This window comes from Arctopsyche grandis, chromosome 7 (assembly GCF_051622035.1).
Source record: "Arctopsyche grandis isolate Sample6627 chromosome 7, ASM5162203v2, whole genome shotgun sequence".
NCBI classification, from domain to species: domain Eukaryota; kingdom Metazoa; phylum Arthropoda; class Insecta; order Trichoptera; family Hydropsychidae; genus Arctopsyche; species Arctopsyche grandis.
The window spans coordinates 24,290,089-24,311,881 of NC_135361.1; the positions used below are offsets into that span (position 1 = coordinate 24,290,089).

Sequence of the window (21,793 nt, forward strand, 5' to 3'; positions counted from 1 at the left end):
AAACTCCACCATGTCGTAGAGCCGCCACTATAGATAATTTATTTATTATTAAAATATTTAATCATGAAAATTCATACACATGTATGTATGTAGATCAGTAGCGGCTCGTGAAAATTCATATTGGTGGTGCTGCAGAGATAAATCAGGCTGTAGTAGCTCGTTAACCAAACTGGTGATCGAATGACAACAAAAATAGCATGCATATGTACTATACTGGGAGGTCTGCAACCCGCAGCCTATGTAAACGATAAAAATAGCATGCATTTGTACTGTACTGGGTGGGGGGACTGCAGCCCGCAGCCCATATGGACGAGCCGCCACTGATGTAGATATGCACTATACTACACGGTGTGCACATGGTTGACTCAAACTACCATAGTAACAAGAATAGAGAAAATAATCAAGAATATAATTTGATAAATAAAAATAAAGAAACCGCGCGCACACATTCATTTATACAAAACAACAATAATTAAAAAATAATATAAAACAAAATAATATAACCAAACTACATGATGTGCCACATGTCAAATGATTCCAGGATAATAAACCATCAAATATTGAATTAATGATAAATTAAAAAAAAAATTTAAAAAATTCAGGTGTGACCAACCCATGACTTTATCTATGTATTTGAGGAATATAAGAAGGTTACAAAACAAAATTCGATATTGAACCGTACAGACAGATTTAAAAAACTAATAATTATGATAGCGATACAAATTGAGCGCAAATGTAAGGAAACTTCCACAAGACAAAAGTTCTACTTCTGGTTGTCGGATGATGTTCAAATTTTTTTTAATACTTAAAATCACTATCAGTATTATACACATTAAATATCAAGAAAATAAAAATAATTTAAAAGGTCAAAATAAAATAATGAAATATTAAAAAAAAAAAAAAAACTACTTCCGGCTTACGAATTCTGACCAAAACGTTATCAGCTCTAAGTTAGTACATAAATAATACAAATATAAATTTTCAGCTTAATACGTTCAGGGTTGTGGACAGAATCAAGGCGACAAAATTTTTGACCTTTCTAAGAGGAAAAAATCCCCCTGGGTCCTGTTTATAAAATTAAATATTTTTTTTTTTTTTTTAACATATTGATACAAGAATTATACTTGAATTTTTTCGTGCCGAGCACACATGTTTAAGGAGTCGAAAAAATAGTGGAAGAAAAGTTGAACAAGAGTAAACTGCCACTTCCGGTTGACGGATGCTTACCAAATTTTATAAATAACTTGGTATTAAGCTTAAACTTCTAGATATGAAATTTCAGCATGTAATTGACCTCGGCGCCCCCTGAGCCTTCGACCTCGGCCCCCCTGAGCATTTGCCCTTTAAGGCTTCGTCATCGGCGCCCCCCAGAGCCTTTGCCCTCGGCACCACCAGAGCCTTTTCCCTGTAGGGCTTCGCCCTCAGCGCCCCCTCAACCTTTGCCCTTTAGGGCTTCGCCCTCGCCGCCCCCTGAGCCTTTGCCCTGTAGGGCTTCGCCCTCGGCACCCCCTGAGCCTTTGCCCTGTAGGGCTTCGCCCTCGGCGCCCCCCAGAGCCTGTGCCCTATAGGGCTTCGCCCTCGATGCCACCAGAGCCTTTGCCCTCAGTGCCCGCCAGAGCCTTCACCCTCGGCGCCCCCAGGGCCTTCGCCCTCGGCGCCACCAGAGCCTTTGCCTTGTAGGGCTTCGCCCTCAGCGCCCCCAAAGCCTTTGCCCTCGCCGCCCCCAGAGCCTTTACCCTGTAGGGCTTCGCTCTCGGCACCCCCTAGGCTTTTGCCCTGTAGGGCTTCGCCCTCAGCGCACCCAAAGCCTTTGCCCTGTAGGGCTTCGCCCTCGGCGCCACCAGAGCCTTTGCTCTGTAGGGCTTCGCCCTCGGTGTCCCCAGAGCCTTCGTCCTCGCCGCCCCCTGAGCCTTTGCCCTGTAGGGCTTCGCCCTCAGCGCACCCAAAGCCTTTGCCCTGTAGGGCTTCGCCCTCGGCGCCACCAGAGCCTTTGCTCTGTAGGGCTTCGCCCTCGGTGTCCCCAGAGCCTTCGTCCTCGCCGCCCCCTGAGCCTTTGCCCTGTAGGGCTTCGCCCTCGGCACCCCCTGAGCCTTTGCCCTGTAGGGCTTCGCCCTCGGCGCCCCCCAGAGCCTGTGCCCTATAGGGCTTCGCCCTCGATGCCACTAGAGCCTTTGCCCTCGGCGCCCCCAGAGCCTTCACCCTCGCCGCCCCCAAAGCCTTTGTCCTCGCCGCCCCCAGAGCCTTTACCCTGTAGGGCTTCGCCCTCGGCACCCCCTAGGCTTTTGCCCTGTAGGGCTTCGCCCTCGGCGCACCCAAAGCCTTTGCCCTGTAGGGCTTCGCCCTCGGTGCCACCAGAGCCTTGGCCCTGTAGGGCTTCGCCATTGGCGCCACCAGAGCCTTTGCCCTCGGCGCCCCCCAGAGCCTTTGCCCTGTAGGGCTTCGCCCTCGGCGCCCCCAGGGCCTTTGCCCTCGGCGCCACCAGAGCCTTTGCCCTGTAGGGCTTCGCCCTCGGCGCCCCCAAAGCCTTTACCCTGTAGGGCTTCGCTCTCGGCGCCACCAGAGCCTTTGCCCTGTAGGGCTTCGCCATCGGCGCCACCAGAGCCTTTGCCCTGCAGGGCTTCGCCCTCGCCGCCCCCTGAGCCTTTCAGCATGTTATTGCCCTCGGCGCCCCCTGAGCCTTTGCCCTGTAGGGCTTCGCCCTCGGTGCCACCAGAGCCTTTGCCCTGTAGGGCTTCGCCATCGGCGCCACCAGAGCCTTTGCCCTCGCCCATGATAATTAATTTTATCGTCTAAAAAACATAAATTTCCATTAATAATATTAACAAAAATTTTATGAATGTAAATATTTCAAAAAACGAAAAACGAACTTAAAACTAACAGAAAATAAAAGTTAAATTCTACCGACCAAAATGCAATGCGAAACTGAAACGAAATGTAACTGGCCATCGCGGGTGGAGTGGGGGTAAATGCGATTGCATGTACATTTTACGTACATACGTAAGTCTCATGCTAGATCGATTTGACTACATTTGTATATGTTTAATTCTGTTAAAAATATATATTTTGTAAATATTCTATTTACATTAAAATGTTAAATTTTATTAAAATAATTAGTATACATATATACATAAGTTTTCGCTTTTTTCAAATTCCATTATTTATTATGCAAAATATATACATTGATTATAATCCTCCAAATCCTTAATTAAATTCTGATGAAGATAAATTGATTGATGAGTAATTTATGTGCATAAATAAAAAATTTAAACAAATAAAAGGCTTACGGATGGGTCCGAAAGTGAAATGGTCCAAAAAGCAAATATCGGAAGGCAAAGATCAAAAATCGAAAGATCTTAAGTCGAAAGATCAAAAAAAAAAGGGTGAATGGTAAATGGTACTATGTATATATAATATATATCAGTGGCATGCGGTGAAATTATCTCTCTTTTTGTCATATAGCCTTGTTTAATGTGCGCGCGCGGGATATGGGAGTAAAAGCCTGTTCCTCTTGTTCCTGTTGTATCCTGCTCGCGCAAATTAAGTGAGGATGTACGACGGGGGGAGAGAGACTTTTACCGCACGTCACTGATAAATATAGTAACCGTTTTTTATATGTATGCATGATATACGAATATTTTCGACTTTTTCACTTCGACCTTTTCACGGTCACTCATTTTTTTTAAATATTCAAAGATAAAACACACCTTCTAAATTGACATGACATCTTAACGCCATAACATCAAGCTCCATATTCATCTTCATTTCTTTGCACAATATTTAGAATGCACAAATATTCATTACAAAATACTTTTTCATTATATGTAGTTTAAATTTAAATTCAAATACAGGAAAAAATTATATCGAAAACAAATGAATTTATAGTCACAGGTAAAAGAAAATTCCAAACCATTTAACGAGAATATTAATACGTAAATAAGCGAAGAACAAAACCGTGTCCGATAACTTTCGAGAAAAAATGGAAACTGACACCGCAAAAATTCTACAAACAATATTTCGCAAATCTTAAACGAATGGTACAATATGTACCTGCAGTTGTGAACGCTCGCGTTTCGAATAAAATCAATCGTCGAATTATCACTGTACTGCAATCAGAATTGCATTTAATTCTCCCAAAATACAGTCGAATGCTCGATTCGACTAATGTGTATTATTTTGTCGAGTTATTTCCCGTTTTTTATTCCGATTTCAAGCGTTGAAATTCGCGTAAATTTTTTTATCACGGGCGACCCTCGTGCGTAAGTTGTGAATTAAATTTAAATAAAATAAATGAGTGATCGACAATTGAAACAAGTGAAGTGGAGTGTTTTTGTGTTGAATTTTAAATGTCGTTGCAAATTTAAACATCATGCTCGTGAATTCACTGGTGATCTTCGGTGAGTACCATATATTTGTTTAATTCAATATTTTGACACATTATTACATAAATATACATACATACATTATGTGTATATGTATGCATTATAGGTACATACATAAATCCCCTTTTTATTCCAATTGAAAACATTTTCAAACTTCGATTTAATTATTAATTTTAAATTTTTTATATGTATGTACATAGATAGTAAAAATAGTGTATCGAATCAATCAGTATACATTACATAATGCAAGTATCAATAGATTTATCTATAGTATCGTCTAATATTTTTTCGCAATTCAATTCTTCTTGTCTTTAATTCTTAATTTGATCACTTGAGAAGCTTGAAAATAATCTCGGGGATTCTCAAATTGCATATTATGCCGGTGCCAGACATGTGTTCAAAGATGTGATTAAATAAGTGTTCACATGTGTGGCACGGGCATTTGATACTATTGTCACATATTTGATCACTTAAGTGCGCTTTGCCGTTCCGTGTCGGGGTTTTAGCGCACATCAAAGGGATAAAAGTCCAAATGTTTGTGTGCCTATCACACTGCGCAAAGCCCAATTGCGCGAGCCTAGTTGATCAAATCTTTGAACACATATCTGGCAGATACAACAATATGTGACCAAATGTGTGAGCAAAGTCTTCAAAGAAATGATCACTTCTTTGAACTTATGTCTGGCACCGGCATAATGGCAACCAACATCTAGCCCCGTTTTTCCTGTCGAGCGTTCTCACTTTTACCAAAAAAGCTTGCCTTGTTCGAAATAAAATTGAATTCACCTAAAATTGTTTATTATTTTGATTTTTAAATGCTTTTTATTAATATGAAATTATGTTCACAATATATCTTATATCTATTTTAATAGCTACTAATCTACTGATCATTTTCTATTTTACAATTTTAATTTAATTTGGTTAGTTATCATAGTATTACATTTTATTTTTATTACAATCAATGTACACTCGTCATTACAGATCGCTCCAATGCGACGAGTGTACGAGAACGGTCAGAATACAATAATACATAGAATACAATCAGAATACATCGAATACAATAATTAATCAAGTACAGATATAATAATCATAGATAGTGATCGCTAATTTAGTAGTCGGTGGTCACCAGTTATAGGGGGGTTGAAGGGTTTGGACCGTTTCCCGGCCTATGGAAATTCAGTTGAATTTTGAAGAGGATCTTTATTACTCGATTAATACAGGTGTATTTGTATGTACAGCGAAGTAGGTAGAGGATTCACTGGAACGAGCTAGGTCGAGTTCCTGAAGCTCACTGGCATCCGGGGACGATGCACTGGTTTATAAAGGTGTTGCTTGAGCAACGCGTAGCTGGGCTGGTGAGATCACGTTCTGGAAGATTCCGACGGGGTCGAGGTCTTCCTTTGTGTTCTATGTTTGATGCGTAGATGCTTAGCTCCTTGGGATTTTCCGTGTACTCGTGATTGCGTATCTGGAGCGAGTCGAATCGCCTTTATGGGTAAGCTGGACGAAGTATTTCGGCCAAGGCTAGGGTTGCCAGATGAAAATTTGATAAAGGAGGGCAGGTGGGTCTAAAAAAGAGGATTTTCTGTAAAAAAGGAGGACATTCAGAAATTAAACGATTTTTTTATATTATTTTACTTTATTTTAATCATATTTAGCTGAGCTGCCAATTTTGGAAAGAAGTTCTTGGTTTTTTAACAAATAATTATAAAAATCTTCACATGTCATGTTTTTAAAGTTGTATTGAGTAAGAATTAAAGATTTAACCGACTGCACACTTAGTCTATTCCTCTCTTTGCTCCACTGAGTATTAATCAGTGAAAAAACTCTTTCCACATTTGCGCTATGTGCGCTTATACAAAAATAAAACTCGCAGATCTTGCGCAGTTCTGAGAAACATTCAATGTTTTTAACACTTTTGAAGTAGATTGTCCACTGCTCGTGCAACTTCAAATCATAATATGCTTCATCTTCATCTGATTTTGATTTAAGAAATGAAATGAAGTTAAAAAATTTATCGTGTAGCTTAAAATCGTCAATCTCTACACCTCTGATGCTCAAGATCTCAATGCATGAAACTAAATCATCATGTCCTGCCCCCAGTCCCGTCCGATGTTTAGCAAAAAGGAGGACTTACACTAGGTAAGGGAGGACAAAACATGGAAAAGGAGGACATGTCCTCCTTTTGGATACCATCTGGTAACCCTAGCCACGGCTAACTTTCGTGTACGAGAAGAGGACGCGATGATGTCATTTGTACATATTAAGTTCGACGAGGGAAATAGGTGATATCACAAGTCGTGCTATATCTCTACAGATTATTTTTAGATTTTGTGCAGAATTATTATTACAATTTTTATACACATAATAAACACGAAATTATAGAGACATCTATAGATTTCAGATTTCTGTGCATAATTTCTACAAATTATACACAAAAATCTAGCAAATCCTACCCAGTAAGAATAAATGATACCGAATTGAATAAAAAAAATACTTAACGTATTAAAACAACAGAATGTCAAACAAAAAAAGGGTGAAAGTGAACCGAAAAAAAATAAGAGCAACGGGTCACTGGCCGTAAATGCGAGCGCTAGGATTTCGAGGGAGTGTGTCAGCCGCAGCACGAGGCGGCGGACGCGGCAGCTGGCGGTGCCGGTATTCGGCATTCACTCACCCTTTCGCCCTCGCGTTCACTCGCTCACTCGCTCACTCGCTCACTTCGAGTCCGACTCTCACTCTCGCCCCGACTACACCCACACCCACTCCGACTGCGACTCCGACTCCGACTCCGACTCCGACTCCGACTCCGACTCCTGACACACCCCGCTTCGAACCGGAGCCACGACTCGTGCAGAGCGGAACGGATACGGCCAGTCGCGGCTGCAACGTGCCATCGACACTATCGCTGTCACTGTCGCTGTCATCGAAGCTGTCACTCGACTCGACCTTCGCGTCACATTTCCATCACCAGCTGCATCGTTTAAATATATTCCTGCCGTGAGTATCGCATCAATCGCAATCAATTAACCCGCGACACGCTTTACGGCGTCCGCATAAATGACATCCGCCTCACTTCACCCCGCCCCCCCGTTTGACACTTGGCATAACCTCTCCACTTTCTAATTCAAATTAACCATCTTTCCGTTCAGTGTCACGCTAACCTTCGCATCTGAAGCGTGTGCTGTCAGATTGCTGCAGGTTTTTCACCCTCCCGCTACATATATCGCTGCAGATTAATTTGACATAACCTCAAACTATCCTGCGCCATTATATTTAATAATTCATAATCGATTTTGAATGTTTTTCGATGTAGCGAAAGGTGTCGTTGCTTTTTAAGTATCCTGTGTGTGAATATTTTACGATGCCAGTTATATATGAAAAATTATCATTCTGGTGCAATAAAATTTGTTGTAGGTAGTGAAATTGTGTCGTTTCATATTCGTATATTTTAATTTTACATGTGTATCGTTTTCCGTTGAATGTTTTAAATCGTTTTACGGGTCTACGATAGTCGACAACTCGTCTATTATATACACATGCGTTTTTAAACCGAGGCCAAAGTTACGACGAATTGTTAAGTTATCGCCTCGTATACTTTCCAAGTACCGCTTGATTCGTTCGATAAAGATATAGAAAACAGTTTTCATAAATGAAAATGTCTATATATAAACGCCGTCCTGCTTTTTTCTTCAATATTGATGAATTTGAAGTTGCAGTCTTTGATATACATAGTTATATTCAGGTATTCAACTGTTGCTAAGCGAGGTTCAGAAGATTGTCTTTTTTCATATTCTCCATAGTAAATTGTATTTGTATTACTAGCTGACCTGACTATATCATATCCATGTTCGGAAGTAGACGACTACCACAGGCAGACATTATTAACAGCTTGTGCAAACTCTTTCTTATCTTGTACAAGCCGAAACAAATTTTCTAGTCCCAAGTCCCATCCATGTTCGAATATTCTAGAGCCAGGAGTGTCCTTTTTATTGTTTGTTGTTATACTTGGGAAATACATGGCCAAAATGTTTCAGTTTTCGGCGCTTTACAGTACAAAGAAACCCTCTATTTTTGTGAAGCAGCTGGAGGACAGTTTCGTTCTTCACATGTTCCTTATGACATCCTATGATAACGCCACATTTTAAAGGATTTTATATCGTTCATGTTTGCCACCGATAGCGTCCACGTTTCGCATCATATCCGATTTACGTTAAAACAATCGTCGCTTATCAACATTATCATAATATGCGAATAAATATAACGTCATCGTTGTATAATTGAAGCCGTTACTACATTTGTAACTTATAATATTTGATACTTTACAATGCTTTCAAGGCCTTTCTTTGGGTTTTATTACACATAATTTTACACAATGTATTCTATACATGTGTTGTCAAACCAGGTAAAGATTAAAGCAGTTTGATTTAATCATATCATTCGTAATATATATGAATTCGAACGCAGTGCAAAACAGCTGTATACACTTCCTTTATGTTACAGCATATGTTAATATTATAATAGCTCTAAACGTTTATGTCTTCTTCTTTCTCGTTTTACTCGTTGATGAGCGTCATAGTTGATTCTTGTCATCAGGGATCTGGAAAACGATCCTGTGCGAAGTTAAAAGCATTTTTATGGACAATCTTGTCCATTCTTTGATCTGATTTGACCGTCTTGTGGGAGACCATCCTCTTGCTCGCCTTTCTTTTAGTATTCTGGTGACTACCGACCGACTTCTCGAGACTATATTCTTCCTGGAAATATGTCCAAAGTAGAAAAGAATCCTTTTTCTACATGTAGAAAGTCACTTAAACTACCAGCTTTTTGAAAACGGAGACGTTCGTGCGCCTTACAGTCCATGGAATGCGCAACATCCTCCTCCAGTACCATATTTCAAAGGCATTCAACATGTCCTTTTCTCTCTGTTTAGCGTCCATGTCTTGGCCCATACAATCCAATGGGAATCAGCAGACTGATTTTCGTTTTCCTCATTTTACAACAGTTTGATCATTGCCATTTTCGCCATTCCTGCAGATTTCTGATCGGCATCTTTTCTACTCCTTTGATCTTATGAGAGGCTCGAATCTGTCAACGATGAGGATTTTTAATATGTTTTTATTTATGTCTGGACTGAGGTGTTTACTTTCTATTCTATGAAGTAGTTCAGACATTTCATTCCTATTGCTGGCTGGAAATCATTCTGCCGCTTATTATAATGCCGCCTTTTCATCCGTCCAGCACTCTTTTAATTGTGTATATTATTTAAATTTTGACCATGGTGTCATTAAAAGTTGCCCCAAAGCGACACCTATGGTTTTAAACCTGTACATATATATTATATATGTTACAGTCGAAATGTATTTTCAGTTGTAATATATCCCAACTGGCGTTTTAGGTCATTCATGTTTGAATACAATTCAATTAGTAAATTAAATCTTAACAAGCGCAAATACGCTTTCAACAAAGTGCGCCAGTTGTAATACAACAGTTGAGTTTTGACAGTTCGGATGTTTATACGAATGCTTTAGAATTCACTAATGCGCTAATATATGCTAGATATTACAAATCAAGGTAACGAGTACAGTATTACGATAACTCTATAAATGTGTTCAAAATAAAAATGTGACTTTCCAACTGAATTTACAAGTCGAGTGACGTTTTCACGAAAACCTAACCTCTACATCTAACCTGGTACCAACTTATAGTTGGACTGTATTTTCAGTTGTAATATATTTGGACCAGTTCGAAGGAAATTCGCCATATGAATCAACTTATGTGGGTTAGATGGAATATATTCCAACTAGTCACAATATGTATATTACAATTAAAAGTATACTTCAACTATAAGGGCGAAAACACTAAATAGTACGAAACTTCAAGTCCTTGGCTCTACGCTGTGACAGTGGGTGTTCCCCAAACTGAATTCGGGTGTAGTTGTAAGTGCAGAATGCATATGTTTCTCCCATATTTATTTAAATATGGGGTTTACCATTATGAATCACTTTCAAGCAAGGATAAAATATCAACGAAAACACTCCAGTGGGTGATTTTTGGGACTGTGTACCATGTATATGGGCTAGGGGTGCTGTGTTTTTTTCACATGTTTAAAAATATCTTTAGAAAAAACACGTAACACGTCCCACTCAGCGTGTTTTCCAGGTACCAGGTACCAGGTTAGATGGAATATACTGTAACTAGTCAAAATATATTACAATTAGAGGACAAACTTCAACTGTAATTTATACATTTGTAATTATGGTGGCAAATAGTAGGTAGGTTGGTTGCCAATTCGATGAGGAACCGTTTCAACAATGAAATCAGATAAATTGGCAAACTTTGATAGCAAACGATCGACTCGGAGTCGCAAATATCCAAGGCTGACCAGCAGCATTGCAGAAATATTCCGAATAAATTCGAGATCATACCGGGGCTCAAACCCAGGACTGCTCGGTGGTTAACCCTTTGAGTGCTGACGTCTTTTCTGTTGAAAGCCCGCCGTGCTGAAAATGTCGCCTACATTTCCAATTAGAATTATTTAGAAATCTAATAGAAAGCAGGTATAAAAATTGTAGCTAATCCAAACAAACCCTAGATAAGTACTGCCGAGGATTTCGAGGTTTGTAAAGGTGTGTTCCGACTCTCTAATATGTCTTGCAACAATATAAAATAAACAAAAGATGTCTATTGATGAATGTATTTTTCCAAAAGTAGTTCCATCTTCTTTATTGTTGTTAAAATGTAATGCTCACAATCTAAATGCCAAGCCACAATCTAAAATACTCAGCAGTTAAGGATTTCCATTGGGAAATTCTGCTATGGTTATAAATTCAGAAATTCCGATGTAAACCAGTCTTTGTAAACATTGATAAATGAAGTACATGGATGACATGTTCAATGCTACCTAGAAAGGCTTAGCGGGTAGAATTTTTGTTTACTTTGTTCATGCTAAAAATACAACGCCTATCGGCGCTTTTCAGTTCCGTGGACTTGTTGGTAAAACACCGATCGGCTTTGGTCAGCATTCAAAGGATTAACATTAACGCGACCATCTAGTTTTACTGCTGTTATACATATATTAAAAACATCAGGAGAGAGTATGCATCCCTGTCGACTGCCTTTTTGCATTTGAAATCTTTCCGTCCTTTTCTTGAAATCAAGGCACTTGGGTAAATAAATACAATTGAATTTTAAATCATTGAAGACCTTCGTGCGTTTTGCAGTCCACTGAATGCTCAACATCCGCCTCCAGCAGCACATTCCAAAGCATCGAACATGTCTCTTTCAGAGTCGGCATTTTTAAACGTTTTTGTAACAGTTCGAAGTTGTCATGTTTATATTTAGGAATTTGTATCGGTTTTTGTTTGAGATTTCGGATTGTTGTGGGATTATTGCCGTTTCTTGTTTACTTTTGATCAAATTTGTATGGGTTATATTGATTTTGAGACTTTTTTCCGGACTGCTGGCGAGTTAAGAATGCCTCGGTCGGTTATATGTATGTATGTAGAATGTTTTCGAGTGCGTATTGACGAATGCGAATACAGTTATATATGCATAAGATGTCAGAGCAAGCCCTGTTATTATATTTGACAATGTACACAGTACTGTCATGCGTTATTTATTACATTTACTTAGTTGTTTTCATTGAGCTTTGTTTATTTTCTTTCTACCCATGGAATGATATATATATATATTTTTTTTCTGTTTTTTTCAGTTATAATTATATTAAATTAAAATGGACAAGATGCCGATCGACGCGAAAAAGAAATTGAACGACTGCTATTTTTACTATTACTCTACCTGTACAAAGGTAGACTTTTTTAAAATATTTTATTGTTTATATATATATATATATATAAATATATTATATACATATGTATACAAAACGTTGATTTTTATTATGTTTTAGGGAGATACATGTCAATTTCGACATGAGCCGTTAGCTTTGGGTTGTGAAACCATGTGCTATCATTGGCAGCAAGCAAATTGTTTCGATTTCCAATGCAAATATAGGCACATGGAACTTAAGGTGTGTATTATATATATGTATAAATGTGTAATATATATAAAGAAATCAATTGATTTTGTCTTAGGGTACGATTTAACTGTACATTGAGAAAAATGCCTTGTATCTTAAAAAAAATGTTTGTCCATTAAAATTTTGCATTGTTTTTGGTGCATTGAACAATCTCGTATTGTGCATCGAATGAAATATTTTGGCATTATTGAGTGACCATTAAAAAATATGAAACGATCATTCGAAAAAATAGATTTTAGCATTAGAATGGGTACAAAAAGTGCAACGTTCCGCTATTGACAACTGTCAACTGTCAAAAGTGTTTACTTTTGTTTCTCACTAGTGAAATGTAATCTTAAATAAATAGAACCATAAATAAATAAATAAACCCAAACCAAACGTTGGTTCGTATTTTGGTATTCATGACGTTGCCAATACGGTTCATCTGTCGTTTTAATGCACATTTCATCCACTTTTTAAGTAGCAAATATTTTTTTCAATGATCAAAGCAAACTTTCTAATGCAATCTGTATCCGTCATTTAGAAATGCACACACATTTTTTTAATGTACAGAAACTTTTTAGTCTATAATTTTTTTTTAAATGCACATTTATTTTATAAAATGGATGTTTGAATTGTTCCCTTTGTCTTGTAGAAAAATCGTAAGCAAATTCCATGCTATTGGGAAACACAACCCGGAGGTTGTTTGAAAAAGCACTGCCCTTTTCAACACAAGCTCCGGGAGTCAATAGATCGGTCTGATGAAAAGGACCTGGAATCAGTTCCACAACAAGTACGTATCGGCTCATTTTATCGCGTATGTAACCATGCCGTTTGCTTATTGATGTTTTTTTTTCGATTTCTAGGTTATTGGACAGCCGATGCCGATTGTAAATCAGGAGCAAGGGAATGTTCTGGCGATGCATAACATGCCGGCTGCGGCAGCCATGGTTCATCCTACGTTTCAGCGTCCGTCGAGGAGACCAGGTAGACGATCGAGTCTCGCTTGTGTTCATATTTTTTGTTGTGTTTTAACGTGTGTTTGATTTGATTGGTGGTTTTCGTTGCAGTTGTGATGGATCCATCCAAGATTGTGAGCGTTCCTCAGGCCGTACTCGCCGCCCCTCACAATAGGCGTCCAACACACGACCCACTCCTTGTCAATTTGGAAGAAGGTATGCGTTTATATTGACAACTGTCATACCCTCTCATCATTTTGCGATGATGATGTGAAAAATATTTTAATTACCCCGCCCCCAATTGATGACACTCGATGATTTTAATTCACGGCAATGTGTATTTACGAACGCTACATTATTATCATTAATAATAATAATAACATTCTTGTGTAACTCCAATAATTGATTTTATTTTTTTGATTTTTGAATGGGTAAGGTCATTTGATATTTTTGAATTTAAATATTAATCATTTTTTCCTTAACATATTTCGTAATGATATGGAATGCTTTTGAAATTGTAACTGCCTTTGAAAGCTTCATAAAAGTTAGTATTATATACATATATATATATATATATATATATATATATATATATATATATATATATATATATTTATATATTTAGCCTGTCATTGCTGAGTTCTAAATGTTAATACTTTTGGGGAGGTGCATATTTAAATTAAACGTTTTGTATTAGACATTTCTCGTGAAATGCTGAGGTATTTCTTTGCTTTTCATTGAGAGGTGCTTATAATATATAAAAGTTCATATTTAATAGTCTTAATTTGAAGCCTTATCATTCAAATTTTGATTATAATAAAAATAGTGGTAAATTATAATTTCACACTATTTGTAGAACTTCATATTGAAATATATAAATATATAGGATCAATAAAAATATTATATACAACACATTAATTTGATTAAATATATACATTTTATGAAGCATAAATACATATTTATAATATATATGTATATTTATATATATATATATATATATATATATATATATATATATATATATATATATATATATATATATATATATATATATATATATATTAAAAAAAATAATGTTTGAGTGAGTGCCGCAAGTTTTAAGTTTATTGTGTGAAAAGTTAATTTATTTTTATTCATTTAAAATGCTCTCATTGTTACTCTTTTTTTTTTTTTTGTTATTTTCATACATATAAATTGAATTATAATTTTCATCTATATGTATTGTAAAATTGTCTCTGTAAGCATATTTATTGTCATGTAAAATATGAAAAATGTTTATTGACTATTTATTATATATGAAGGATTTATTTTCAATATGTGTTTAAACATATTTATCGATAAGATTAAATTATAAATTACTTGACATACCAAATATAATGTTGGCACTGTAGTGTTACTATATTACTGAATTAAGATGAAATATTACATAGTGAAGTATATGTCATCATCGTATACATATATGTATGTGTATTAACTTATTGCAAACATTGTTTACTATGCAATTAAATAGTCGTCGATTATAATATTGACAGTAGCTAATGAATTATTTAACCTCATTGACTTTCTACTCGTATTTATATAATTTCAAATAAATTTAGTAAAATTCCACAATGTGTAGAAAAATGAAGGTGTAATATATTTTCATGATTTTTTAAAAATTATACATAGTAACCTCCTTAATAAAAACGAAGTGTCGAATTGTGGATGTTAGTAATTTCTGCGTGGACAAGGAGATATATTAAAAACTGTAACTGGTTATTGAAATATATTCATAATTTGTAAGATTTTCTAAATTATTGCTTGTGCCGAATGTAAGCACATTGTATTATTGGTTTTAAAAAAAATCTGATACATTTTAAAGTACTAGTTTGTAAAATGTGAATATTCTTTTTATGAAAAGATTTTTTTTGTTTTTGTTTTTCGTAGAGCAATATATCGCTAGTATATATATTTTTCCAAAATATTTATATTCACAATATGCCAAAAATTATGTTTATGGTTATTGAGATTATTAGTACTGGAGGATTGGCTTCTCGTTGCTTATGATCGAATTTTAAAAATTCTATGTATATAAAAATAAACAATTTCATTTATTTAAGAATTATTTCGAGACAAGTATGATTAATAATACATCCTATATACACATCTATTTGAATGCACATGCATAAATATTAAGCATATTTCATACGTTGCACCGATTTCTTCTTAAAAAAATAAAAAAAAATAGTTAAATCAATCTTAAGCCGAGTTTGAGACACATTTAGATAGGGAAAAAAATCACGTTGTTTTTGAATTTGTAATCAAATGATAGTTCGGCAGCTTTTTAGTCAAAAAAATAAAAAAATAAATGATGTTTTGAATTTATCAAAAACACACCGATTTTATGTTACGCCATTAGATTTTTTAGTGAACGAGTCATTTATTCATATTTATAATTTCATTTTATGTATTTACGTATACGTTGTTAATTGTTTTGTTGATTTGTTACATTTTAATTTACGTTGCACTTTTAATAAAAAGCGATTTATTTTAAAACCCTTTTCGGATTTCAAAATTGTGATTCTTTTATGTTCCGTCGCAATTTTAACAGCTGAAAATTTTAATTTATATTTTTAACTAAATGCGTATTGTAGTTGTAATACATAATATATGTATATGTGTGTATATATATTTTTTTAATATTTCCCCTTCTACGTACTTTCTCCTCCCTTTTCGTGATGAAGGCAACGTTAGCCAACGAAGGGTTAAAATCACGTCTTAGGGCCAAAGTATATCCTATATATATATTAATAATATAATATACATATATTTCGTGGTTTAACAATTCCAATCTATATACGATAAACGGCACGTCATAGACACGAATATTTATTTCGCAATATTTAATATTGTATGAGAGATGAAATCAAATCCGGATCTGATTGTGGATGTTGTTTGACGATATATGCATTGTCTAGTTTAATGTTCATACTGATATTTTCATAATAGTTCAATAAATACAATAGTAGCGTGCTTGCATGCATTCTTTAGTACATTTAAATGACACATTCACTTACGGATGCCGATGTATTGGACGAGCGTTAGTTACTAGGCCAAACGAGTATTAGTCATTGTTCGGAGAGTTTGAATTCACTTTTGAACTGTTGTCGTGTTGGAAAATGTGCGATAGTAGATTTGATTAGAGACCGCAAGTTTGTAATGGACGTATTGAGGTTTCAATTTGAAGCTATCGTCGTTTAGAACGGTGTTGTGGAGCTGAACAACTAGTCGGTTAAAGATTTAACTATATGATAGTATTGTTTTGATGAACGCTGGTAATTTTGAGCCAAATCGTTTATGAAATATTATATCAAATACTGTTTGATGCCTTTGCAATGAAAAAAAAAATCGTAATGATAAATTGCACTTTATATATATGTATAATATATTAAAAAAAAAAAAATGATACAAAGAAAAATCTCAATCATATTAATTAACTGTATAGATAATTTCTGGCAATAAAGGTGAATTTATTGAAATGCAATTTTATTCCGTTATGTATTCGCTACGAATGGATTCAAATTGCATTTCTGTTTTCATTGTGTTTTTTTCTTTAAGTAAATTTTTCACCCGGTTGATTTTCTTGGAGATTCTCATTTAGAAAAATTCAGACGCGTCTCGACGTATCGAAACATATTGACCATTCGCTACGGAAAATGGATTATTCGCATAATGGTTTTGTGGTATGATTTGTGAAGCTAATTTAATTTTAAGAAAATTTTGTACGCCGTGTATATAACATGTACACGCTTATATTTAATACAACAAAAATAATAAAAAACGAACACGCATTTGGGTGTGTCGGCGATGTAATCAATGAAGGCAGTTTCTCGGCTGAATTTCGACTGAATGTTATTTATTTGGTAACATGAGAAATAATAATTAAAAAAAGAAAATAAATAAATAAACTCATTCGATCATATATATATGTATATGTGTGAAGTAATATCATTGACGTTGAGTATAAAATTAGTGTTTTAAGGAAAGCTTATGATTATCTTACATATATATTGTAATCATTTCTAACACATTTGATAGTTTTGAACTGCATTTGTTAATAATGAATATAATAATAATAGAATGCAGTTTGTTCACAAGGTTGAGCCGATTTTTATATCGATGTTTTATTATTTTTTATATCATAGTAATATAAATGGTATTTCGATTGATTTGTATCGCTTGAACGCCACCAGTATTTATTATTTTTGTTTTCTTCAAAGCTTGAAATTATATATCTATATAATATAATAGTCGTTGTAACAAAAGAACTTTTTTTTTTTGTTAATTTTTATTTTATTTTGTTATTTGAATGTGCGTGATTAATATTGTATTATTTGTTTTTGCATATGAAAAAGTTGATGACGGTGGTGGTGGTGGGTCGATGATCATTATTTAGATTTGTGTTACATTGTATTTGCGTATGTGCAGATGATTACGAGCGTGCCGAGCCGTAGTTAGACTTGTGTATTTATAATCCTATTTCTTCTCACCGCAATCCGCTGATTAAATTGATTATTGGTTATATAATCAACACGCTCAAATTGGCGCCTTGCTGAATTTCCTCGTATGGATGCTCGGCCGGCTCGTACTCGTCTGCACATACGTTCCTCATTAAAGTGCAAAAAATAAATATATATATATATTGTAAATTTTATTGAATATATATATTGCTTCTATTGTACGTATTTAAATGGGTTATTTAAAGAAATGAAAAAAAAAAGACAAATGAAAGTATTGTGTTGCATTTTCAATTGTTTTTCTTGGTGTATGCTGGATTTTTGAAGCAAATTTTTGCATTTTTAATCTTAAACGTATTTTGTATAGTACAATTTAAAAAAAAAATAGTTTTGCATATGAAGAATTGTAGTTTTTTTTTTTTGTAATACATACAAATGTGAATCGAGTTTTGTTGAGTTTTTTGATGTTTAAATAAGAGGTGGTATTTTTTTATTTAATTAAATAAAACTAGCATTATTGTATTTCAGTATAAAAAAGCAGTTTTTTACATAATGATTATTAGCTTTATGCAATAACTACACCGTGTTTGCAAAATTATTCTTATATAAAGTGACATAATATATTCTAATAATAAATATTGAATAGCTTGTTGAAGTAACCAAGTATACATAATTAAATTCTCGTATTAGTGATGTTATACTTATTTTTTTTCTCTCATTACACGTTTTTTGGTTCTGAGTTTTTTTTTTATTTCCAGTATTTATTTTGTAACGCCATCTACGAGTACTGTACGATTAGTTCTTGACCACAAATAATGTTAGTAAATGAACTCGGATGGTACGTTATAAAGAACTTTTTGTTTGATTGTGGAAAGTATATGTTTATTGAAAAAAAAAGAAACAGTGCCTAGTTTTGTAATACATATGATTTTTTTTGTTGTATATTATCAACAATTGAATTTATTACATATATACCTTTCAATGATAGCCAGTTGAAAACGTATTGATTTTACTTGGTTTCGTACGACAATGTTTGACTAAAATAAGTATTTTGCTTTCGATGACTTGTTTTGATGTCTACATTGTTATGAAAATACATAGACAGTAAATATTATTTCAATAAATAAATTATTTCATATGATTTTTGTAATTATTTTATTACCTTTCCTCCTATATATCCCATATCGTTGATAAGTTCAAATGTAAATGTTTGAAAAGTGTGTATTAAACCTAAACAATAACCGTAATTACATCAAATCATGTGGAATAAATTGTTTATTTACAGCTGCTTTGTATTTCATAAGTATGAGAATTGAGTAAGTATCAAATTAAGACGGCCATTTGTTGACTGACTTATCTTTCAAAGTAGATCAGATCAAACTGAATAGGTATTCGAAGCTGCTCAGAGCGTGCAAAAGTTAAAATCATCTTTCATGTTAGCTGATTACAAATTTTGCCTACAAATTTACACACCACTACTTAAAATATTTGTAATAATGAACATAATGATAATTTTGAACAATATCTGGATATTGGTTTTCGTTTGGCTTATGCAATAAATCAGTATGTATCTCATTATTTTCCAGAATCCGACTCCGAAAGCGCTCCATCATTGACCCCGGTAAAAAATCGCCTCCTGGAAGATTCCAAAAGAGTCATCAGCATCAAGTCTCTCGAACAAATCCGTCTAGAGCGCATCCAAGAAGAGGCTGCTGCGTTTTATCCATGCTACGGCACTATTCCGGACATCACCATAAGGACGAACTTTGCTCAGTTTCCGGTTGATGATGTGAACAGCCAAACTTGGGATCGACGAACATCGAAAAGATATGTATCGATGAGCTTAGACGAAATCCACGACGAGTGGCATCAAACCCCTAAAAAGCAACGACTCGAATCTGGTGACTTTAAAATACTGTCTTTAAACGAGATTCGGGCCGCTAAACAAGGTAAACCTTCCGAGGATCAGAACGGTGATTCCGATGAGACTAAAAGCATCGATGACAAAGCATTAGAGGCTTATCTCAAAAATATTAGTACAAACTCAGCCGTCCGTCCACGTAAGATAGCTGTTAGGAAACTCAACGTCAACCTACCTAGAAGGCCTCGGCTTGTTAGGAATAGACAATTACGGACGGAAAAGAACTTAAAAAGAATCGAATCTGATAGTCAACATGCTAGTATGGTTGATTCAGACGATGCTCTCTTCGATGAAGCCGAGCTGCTGAAGGACAACGTTCCCGATGTGGTCGCTAGCTGTGTCAACGCCTCCACTACTAGACAGGCTCCATCCGAATTTACCAAAGCTAAAAATATGCAATTAGACGACACCGATGTGCTCAGGAGCATTGAAGACTTTTTGGCCGATTGACGTACATTTTTCTCTCGTGTGTATTTTATAAGACTGAAATTTAACTTTGGTTCAAATGTAGTAAGCTAAGTCGCCCGGCACAAATGTAAATTGTAAATAATACCAGTTCCCGTCTCGTTGTATATTTTTAGGTTAGATTAGTGGAATGCTCAATAGATTGTATTGTAAACTGAAAATTTCCAGTGCATAAAATTTCGATTCACCTCAACAGTAGTGTTGTAGAGGAATTCAATAGAAAAACATCACATTTTTGTGAATTTCAATGTTTATAATATTCTGTTATTCCTACCTACTATTAATGATTCCTAATTACGTTATTTAAAGAATACAAATATTTTTGTATCGACAGTCAATTGTTACCCGTACCTAAGGATGTATATTTATTTCATTTTAAATGATTTTAAGTATACAAATAATGCATTAGTGAAACAAGATACGATACTAGGATCACTATGATGATCTCAAGTGGTTCAAAACTTTCTTGTTCATAATCAAGACATTTTAATAATGTTAGCAATTGACATTTTTAATTATTATATAATATAATAATACATATTATGTATGTATGTAGTAACAAATTTTACAAATAATTAGTGCCTTTATATTATAAATTATAAATATTTTTCACAATGTGCAATTTACACGCATTTTTGTATATGCATTTGAAGCAATTTTACATTTAAATAAATCGTAGTTGTTTTTATTATACATGTATACAAATATATAAATTTGAAGGAATTTATTTCTTAATACGAAAATGTCGAAGATGAATCATTTGAATACTTACCTTTATGTCTACAATGTAGAATATTGTTAGCTCCTTAATGTATAGTGAATAGTGTGTTCAAATTAAAACTAAGCTACCTATGTAGAAGTGAATGAAATAATAATAAAAGTGATTGTTGTAAAACATAGCGTTTATTGAAACGTTTATGATAATGGATGGCTTATATTTATATCTATGAGATAATTGTAACTTACTTCAATAATAATGTTTACACAATTTTTCACTAACTTAAATCTGAATTTTGTAATTATTATCATAACAACAGTGAATCACATTTTGTTACACATTTAACATGTAAATAAAACGAAAGTTCATAACCTATATTGCATTTTCATTACCAAGTCTTTACAATTCAAAATAAACAACAACAACAAAAAAAAAAATCACATACAAAACGCAGAGCATGCTTAAAAATCAAGAACATGACAATATTGTTGATGAATTGTTGTGTATTACGATAGAATTCTTGTGATGAAGATGCTATTTATTTGGTGAAAATACAGAAGTTGGTATGAAATCGGCCGAATTGAGTGAAGTTTGTATGCAATTTGGTTAAAATGAGGCGTTGCTTACAACTTATAATTAAATTATTAGTACTTTACATTCACTTAATAGTATTTTTTTGATATGTTTTATATTGGCATAGCAAAAGTTCAATTGCGTGCATAAGTGAATCTATAGGTAGTACGACATGTGAAAAATCATGACGGTGACGGAATTGAGCGACATCACCTAAACAATCTGCTGTTTAATTGTATATAAAAGGAATGGTGTTAAATTTGTC

At 34.7% G+C, this 21,793-nt stretch overlaps 1 protein-coding gene across 1 annotated transcript; it reads left to right on the top strand.

The window, feature by feature from the left end:
• The first annotated feature begins 6,984 nt into the window (after positions 1-6,984).
• On the top strand, positions 6,985-21,329 carry LOC143914558 (uncharacterized). Its single transcript, XM_077434818.1, has 7 exons — positions 6,985-7,379; positions 12,094-12,189; positions 12,289-12,408; positions 13,052-13,189; positions 13,263-13,383; positions 13,467-13,571; positions 19,438-21,329. Exons 2-7 carry the CDS (start codon positions 12,115-12,117, stop codon positions 20,220-20,222), a joined length of 1,344 nt encoding a protein of 447 aa, XP_077290944.1. The 5' UTR covers positions 6,985-7,379; positions 12,094-12,114; the 3' UTR covers positions 20,223-21,329.
• Positions 21,330-21,793: the final 464 nt, after the last annotated feature.